Here is an 8,211-nt window from a genome sequence, read left to right on the forward strand (position 1 = left end):
ACAGGAAAACCGTTTTCAGTCTGCAGTTGAGGAGGATGAGCCAACCCAAATAAGCCGTTGGGTAGAACTGGTAAATAATAAAAAGCCATCGTTCCCAATGTGCCATTTGCTGCCGTTTAAACAAGAACAAACCAGAGCTGATGAAATACATAATATAAAGGAAAAGAGCAAAAAAGATCTTTTTGAGCACTTTTAAATGATCACTCAACACAGGACTCTCGAAACCCGTTCTGCTTCTTTTAAACCTGTGGATGAAAATCCAAAAAGAGTAAATGAAAAGCAAAAGTGCCAGGCAGAATATCAGGAACGGTGGCACAGCTCCCACGTAGCACACAAGCAGCTCAGAGCTCGGAGTTCCATTCGTCTCGGTGCTGTTCCGTGGGTCGGTGTCTGTAGAAAAAATATCCCATGAAAACCTGAGCAGGAGAGTAAAAGCCAGAGAAGCCAGCAGACTGGCCAGAAGCATCCATTTCACGAACATGGAGACCCTGAGCTTCACGTAGATGAACAAGGAGTTGGGATGGTCTGTGATCTTCACACAGTAAGTGAAGCAGAGAGTAGAGGTCAACCACAGGCTGCTCAACTCTAAAAAATTACTGATATAAGTCAAAAGTTGGAGAAAGTCCAAAGAAAATGTGATGTAATTATAGAGAATCATTAGAGAAAGGACCCACTGCCAGAAGAACCTTGTTGTACTCAGGAACATCAGGACCGTATCACTGGCTTGAAGGCTTTTATTCCTTCTCCACTGCATGGAAAATGTCCCCATGATAAACCCATTGATCGTTATTCCAAAGAGAAACTGAATAAATGACACGACCAACTCAACGATATCCACTGTCGTAAAATCCATTATCTCTCCTTTGTGTCCAGAAGAACCAACCTGAGGCAGGCCTGCCCCAAGGAGCTCCGACAGATACTGAGATGGGGTTGTTGAGACTGTATCCCTGCTCCGAGCTGCTCGGGTTTTGGCACCGCGCTTTCTCTTTGCATAGTGTATGGATATCTAGAGAGGTATTTTGAGTATAATGCAAATCTGACCCTTGGCGGATGTGTTGCACTTTGTTTGTGTTGCAGAAGCTTTTTATGGCTCAGATTTAAATGGGGACTAGGCAACTTGTACCGCAAATTTTAAATTGTAATTCAGGAAGAAAAAGAGTGATTATTAGGGAAATGTGACTTATTTGTGCAATATTAAGCATAAGCATAACCTTATTTTCCTTTATTTTGATCACATGTACCTTGGAAATCCTACCGTTGAGTGACTTCAAAGCCTCACAGGAACATCACCTGAAACAGGTACCACAGCTTCTTAGTTCTCAAGTAGATTTTAAAATCTTTTCCTAAAGATCTTGGACCTACCTTACTGAAATATCTTATTCTAAGCTGGATTTATCAGATACATTCTAACCACACTCTGGTGACATGACCTCTACCAGAAGCCTTACTGGGGCAACAATTTGGGGAAGGTCATTCTTGTTTTAGCAGGATAATGCCCCAATGCAAAAAGTCAGGTCCATATACAATGGGTTTGAGATGGGAGTAGAAGAACCTCACTGCACCAAGACCCAGTCTCAACCCAACCATCAAGAGAAAAGCATTGATTTTTTTTCTTCTATCTCTTCTATCTGCATAATGATATAAATAAGAAATATCAATCTCAAACAGAGGACACCAGGCAGAAAGTTGAGTCAAGGTTATAACAGGGCAAAAGGAAATTTATAAAACAACAGAATAGAAAATTATGAATCTCTAAGATATCGTCTGTTGTCCTTGTAGGTTCATAGAAGCAGATACCCATGGTCTTTCTTCTCTGTTTCTGTCCCTCCGGGTAAAAGAGTCTTGGTTCCTCGGGATGTTAAAAGAGGTAGGATGGAAATAATAACCAAAGAAAACATTAATACATGGAGTTCCGTTTTGGATATATGTCTGTTTTTGAGTCTAGAACCACAATTACCACATGAATGAACATGACTGAGGTCATAAATAGTAGAGTACTAACCCTCCAGTCGGAATTGTTCCACAGGTTTATTGCTATGGTGTGCAACCAAGAATCCACAATTAAGATAAGTAAATTAAGCCATCAGCAGAACTAGACATCTTGAAAAAGACAAAAATGGCAAAAAAGACAAGGCTAATGAAGTTCCAAACCAAACGGACCTTGAACACTAATGTATTAACTTGATCATTTGTAGATAACATTACAGCATTGGACAAAGCTCCTATTTCCAGTGGACAATAAAAATAATCCAGGGGTTTTACAGCTGTTGACCAAAACAGCCAAAGTGATGTTAACTATGTATTTTGGTTTAGTTAGACTTGTCCCATAAACAAGCATTGTAGCTTCAACCCAACCCCTCACTGCCATCCATGTAAGTGTGAGTAGAGCACCAATCAGGCCAAAGATGTTTTGTCTCTCTGTTACGGGTTATACTATTCTATTCTATGTTTGTGAAAGTCCTTTAGGGAGTATATTTGCTGTGTCTTTAACCACAACACGGCATGGTAATATGGGTGCTAGAGTATCAGATCTCCTTGTAGCATGGAGAACAATGGAGAACAATGGAGAACATGATCAATAGACAGAAGACAATAAGGAGCAGTCGGCAAATATGTACTTGCTGTATTTAGACTGGGTTCTGGGTTTGGGCGATTGGTTTCCTGGCCTTTGCCCAATGAATGGATCCAAGACACATGGCCACACAGGCCTTTCTCAGCCTCCTGTTGGAGTAGATCAGGACCCCAGAATGGACAGAGGGGTACAGGCACAGTACAATGACATAGTAATTCGGCAGCTGCTTAGTTCTGTACCTTTCGAGGGAACCCATGACCAGCGATGTGAAATACATAATGTAAAGGGCCAGAAATAGTATCATTACTTTTATTACTCTTATATGGGCCTCCAGGTGTGGGTTTTGTAGGGCTTCCCCGCTGCGTTGTATCTGTCGCATGTGTCTCCTGAGAGAGTGAATCAAAGCTGAGATGGAGGCAAATCGAATTATAAACGATACGGAAAATGCAAAGCAGAACAGAGCGAAGCTATAGTCCGTGCTTGTCCCCATTAGGAAGAACGCGCTCCTCTCCAGCAAAATGTCAGAGTTATTCTGTCGGGGCACAACCATATCCCAGGGCACTGAAATCACACTGTAAGCCAAACTGATCCCCAGAGAACCCAGGATCAGCCTTTTCAGTATATCGGAGATCCTGAGCTTGACGTAAATGAAAACGGCGTTGTTGTAGTTTGAGATTTTGATACAGAAGGTGACGCAGAGCACAGAAACCAGTGCAAAGCTGCTCCAGTTCAGTAAAGTGCTGAGAGTAATACAAATGGCCGATACCAATAAACCAGCGTCGGGAAATAGGCAGGTCAGAGAAATGACCCAATGCCAGAGGAACCTGATGAGACCCACAGAGATAAGGATCATATCGATGGCATTGAGGCTTCCACCTGTTATCCACTCGGTGAAAAGTACCCCAAGAATGAATCCATTTACGGAGATCCCCAGGAAGAACTGAACCAATAAGATGACTTGAAAACCCAAATCCATGGTTAGTCTTTAGAACACGATGGTGGATCCCAGTTGAGCAGACTCAAGAAGAATGGGATCCCCGGAGTTGGTGGCACAGGATGTGTCCCTGATAGGAGCCGCTCGGGGTTTATATACAGAAGCCAAGGCCCCGTTTGCCCATAAGTTACTTTGGTTGTGATGCAAATCTGGGATTCAGTCTGCTCTTCCCTGTATGTTTTGCATTCTGCGTAGACTGGAGCCACCGAGGCCGAGCTTGGGATCAGACTTACGTGGCTCTCGCAGAACTATATCTTCAGGCAGCAAAGCAAATGTTGGTGACTATAACATTCACATTTGTATCTGCAATTCATTTGTTGGTTTCATGCACTTTCCATAAGTTCTGAGTATCTTGGCCTGTTCCAATGATCTTCCATAGCTCTGGGACAACAACAAAACACTTTGCCTTTAGGGCCAAATCCATTGCTGTTAGTACCTTCCTAGATATAATTGATGTTATTATTAAACTGAGGTAACATCGTGAATGCCTGTGCCCAAAAACACACATTTTTGACAAGTTTTCCTGATCATAAAGGGCACATTTAATAAGCAATTTTGAGAAACTTCTAGATATTTTCAAATGGGTTTTTGACAGTACTCGAATTTTCTGATATTGTATCTCGAAAAATTTCACCCAGTTTCAAGGAGTAGTAATCCCATCATTGTTTTCTGTTTCACCCAGTTTCAAGGGGAAGTCAACCCTATAATTGCTTTCTATTTCACCCAGTTTCATGGGGAAGTTAATCCCATCATTGTTTTCTATTTCACCCAGTTTCAAGGGGAAGTTAATCCCATCAATGTTTTCCGTTTCACCCAGTTTCATGGGGAAGTTAATCCCTTCATTGTTTTCTATTTCACCCAGTTTCAAGGGGAAGTTAATCCCATCAATGTTTTCCGTTTCACCCAGTTTCAAGGGGAAATTAATTCCATCATTGTTTTCCGTTTCACTCCGTTTCAAGGGGAAGTCAACCCTATAATTGTTTTCTATTTCACCCAGTTTCATGGGGAAGTTTATCACGTCATTGTTTTCAATTTCACCCAGTTTCAAGGGGAAGTCAACACTATAATTCTTTTCTATTTCACCCAGTTTCAAGGGGAAGGTAATCCCATCATTGTTTCCTATTTCACTCAGTTTCAAGGGGAAGTTAACCCTATCATTGGTTTCTATTTCACCCAGTTTCAAGGGGAATTTAATCCCATCATTGTTTTCTGTTTCACCCAGTTTCAGGGGAAGTTAACCCTATAATTGTTTTCTATTTCACCAAGTTTTATTGGGAAGTCAATCCCATCATTGTTTTCTATTTCACCCAGTTTCAAGTGAAACTTAAACACATTATTGTTTTCCAAGAATGAGCACCGAGGCTCCTAAAATGGCTGCTGGAGCACTTCCTGTTTGGGAAAAATAAAGAGGATTCATGGAAACGAACGTTTGTTTAAGATCGAAAAATTCTGGATTTTTGAATGCAAGCTCAAACATTTTGTACAAACGATTTAAGGTTTATTGTGACATTTTATAAGTACGACAATGATCCAGCTTATAACATGTTGAGTTTATACAACTTTCAAGGCCAGAAAAAAACAAATTTTAGTAAATCAGCCCTTAACTCTGGCATTTATAGCCACAAATGTTTTCCTACAGGCCATAATAGCCAGAACTCTACTTCCTGCTTTCAGCTCTCTAAGCTGTTAGCAGTCAGAAACCAATCAGTGACTTGAAGGGGGCCATATGGGACATAACTGTTAGTTAGTTTGCTTTTGAATCAGACCTGTATGCTCACAAACTAACTGAACAGTTATGTCCCACGTGACTAACTAAGGGGTTAGAGAGCTGAAATCAGGAAGTAGTGTTCTGACTATTATGTTAAACATCTGCTCACTCCATCCTTTATAGATGACATTTTTTCCTAACTAACTATATTGAAAACATCTTTTATTTTGCACAGTCTTGTCTGTTTTATCCAGTTTAATTTTTACACTAAACTGTTCCTTTAAAGCCCGCTGGCAACAATGTTCATTGCCAGTTCATTGGACCCATTCCCAGTGGTTATTCCAACGATGACAGGTGTTCCAGACTTGTTTTGGTATTGACCCTTACCTGCCTGACCTAGCCTCAACCTGCCAGCCCTGCCCTGTTGCCTGAACATTGGACCGGTACTAGGAACCCTTGCTGTGTTGAGCCTCAGACTTTCTCCCGGCCTCGCCTTGTTGTGCTTTAACTCAAGTGCCTACCTTCAGTTAACCCTTACATTTCTTGCCTTTCTGTCTAATAAATGTACTTTCTGATTTCCTGCCTGTTTCCCAGCCAGCCTCCTCCCAGGTCTCTGCTTCCAAACCCCAGGACCATTGGCCCCTGAGACTCCAATGTGGCCCCATTGGTTGTGGCAGTACGTAATGGCCATTATCAGGATTATTTCGCCCCTTATACTACATTAGTGCATCTTCTAAGCTAGTGATCCCCAACCAGTAGTTCAGGGGCAACATGTTGCTCACCACCCCCTTTGATGTTGCTCCCAGTGGCCTCAAAGTAGGTGCCTTTGTTCATTCTCTGGCTTGGAGACACCTTTTGGAAGCATAGAGATGCAGTTTTACTCCAAGCAGAGCCTTCTGCAGGCAAGAAGTCCACTTGGGGCTATTGAATAACCAATCACAGCCCTTACTTTGCATCATCTAAAGAAGATGAGTTGCTTGAGTTGCTCACCAAGACTTCTAAAATGTAAAAAAAAGGTTGAAGATCCCTGTTCTAAGCCAATAATCCAAAGCCAGTGGTTTATAAGAAACATTTTCGTGCTACCCATTTTGGACCAGATTTCCATGATAAAATATTTATGGTTCATCACATAAAAACTTATGGGTGAGATTCAATTTGAGAAGAAAAAGACTTTTCTCCTAATTCAGCTAAATTTCTTCCCTGTAGACTTCAATAGAGTTTATTGGATAAGTAAAGAGAGTTTTTGGAACCCCCTTGTCAATACTTGGAATGTACTGGGGCAAGAACCCCCCGAAGGAAGACCTGGTTCCGGCCAAGGTGAGTAATTGTATTACTGTTCATTGTTATTATCAACAATAAAATGTCTATGGAGAAGGTTCTTATTTATGATAAACAGAAGTGTAAATGCAAAATATAAATCCTTTTGGGTTTATAATGTCCTGTCCCAGTGTTCTGCTTGTTCTGGGCTCTGAGAAATAGGAAATTAGGATTTGACTATCGTTGATCCAATGGCCCCAAGTTCTCTCTGTGTAATGTGCAAATGATTCCAATATAACCGACCACAATCGTTTCTCCCATCCTGTAACCAAAGCAGGGAGCACATTGCTGTACCATAAAGATCCTTTGTTTGTGGCTGAAGCTATTTGGAAGTCAATGAAAGCCTTAGATTTGTGTCCCCACATGTATTTACATGGCCACAGGGATATTTACACTTTGCATCCGCCATTTCTTCCATAACATTTTTTTTGTTTTTTTTCCAAAAAAATATTTTTTCATCTGTGATGCAAAAGTTAAGCTAAAATATCAATTAAATCCATATTTATACCCACCAAGTCATGGGGTCGGAGTAATGAAATAGAGAAAGTACAGGGAAGAGCGACTAAGCTGATAAAGGGAATGGGCTCAGTTATGGGGAAAGGCTGGCCCAGTTGGGATTGGTTACACTGGGGGGGGGTCACTATATATAAATATATAAGGGGGGGGGCAGTAATGAAATAGAGAAAGTACAGGGAAGAGCGACTAAGCTGATAAAGGGAATGGGCTCAGTTATGGGGAAAGGCTGGCCCAGTTGGGATTGGTTACACTGGGGGGGCGCAGTTAAGGGGGGGGGTCACTATATATAAATATATAAGGGGGGGCAGTAATGAAATAGAGAAAGTACAGGGAAGAGCGACTAAGCTGATAAAGGGAATGGGCTCAGTTATGGGGAAAGGCTGGCCCAGTTGAGATTGGTTACACTGGGGGGGGGCAGTTAAGGGGGGGTCACTATATATAAATATATAAGGGGGCAGTAATGAAATAGAGAAAGTACAGGGAAGAGCGACTAAGCTGATAAAGGGAATGGGCTCAGTTATGGGGAAAGGCTGGCCCAGTTGGGATTGGTTACCCTGGGGAAGGGGCAGTTAAGGGGGGGGTCACTATATATAAATATATAAGGGGGGGCAGTAATGAAATAGAGAAAGTACAGGGAAGAGCGACTAAGCTGATAAAGGGAATGGGCTCAGTTATGGGGAAAGGCTGGCCCAGTTGGGATTGGTTACCCTGGGGAAGGGGCAGTTAAGGGGGGGTCACTATATATAAATATATAAGGGGGGGCAGTAATGAAATAGAGAAAGTACAGGGAAGAGCGACTAAGCTGATAAAGGGAATGGGCTCAGTTATGGGGAAAGGCTGGCCCAGTTGGGATTGGTTACACTGGGGAAGGGGCAGTTAAGGGGGGGTCACTATATATAAATATATAAGGGGGGGCAGTAATGAAATAGAGAAAGTACAGGGAAGAGCGACTAAGCTGATAAAGGGAATGGGCTCAGTTATGGGGAAAGGCTGGCCCCAGTTGGGATTGGTTACACTGGGGGGGGGGGCAGTTAAGGGGGGGGCACTATATATAAATATATAAGGGGGGCAGTAATGAAATAGAGAAAGTACAGGGAAGAGCGA

The 8,211-nt window shown here is 42.1% G+C and overlaps 2 protein-coding genes across 2 annotated transcripts; both read right to left on the minus strand.

Moving 5' to 3' along the window:
- Nucleotides 1–853, minus strand: t2r14 (bitter taste receptor 14; the record flags this gene model as incomplete). The annotated part of the gene is given in 1 exon segment (NM_001172058.1): nt 1–853. A coding segment is annotated over 1 exon segment (853 nt), but the record flags the coding sequence as incomplete, so codon positions are not given.
- A 1,774-nt stretch (nt 854–2,627) lies between these two features.
- On the minus strand, nt 2,628–3,548 carry t2r13 (bitter taste receptor 13). The gene is given in 1 exon segment (NM_001172003.1): nt 2,628–3,548. A coding segment is annotated over 1 exon segment (921 nt).
- Nucleotides 3,549–8,211: the final 4,663 nt, after the last annotated feature.

This window comes from Xenopus tropicalis, chromosome 5 (assembly GCF_000004195.4).
Source record: "Xenopus tropicalis strain Nigerian chromosome 5, UCB_Xtro_10.0, whole genome shotgun sequence".
NCBI classification, from domain to species: domain Eukaryota; kingdom Metazoa; phylum Chordata; class Amphibia; order Anura; family Pipidae; genus Xenopus; species Xenopus tropicalis.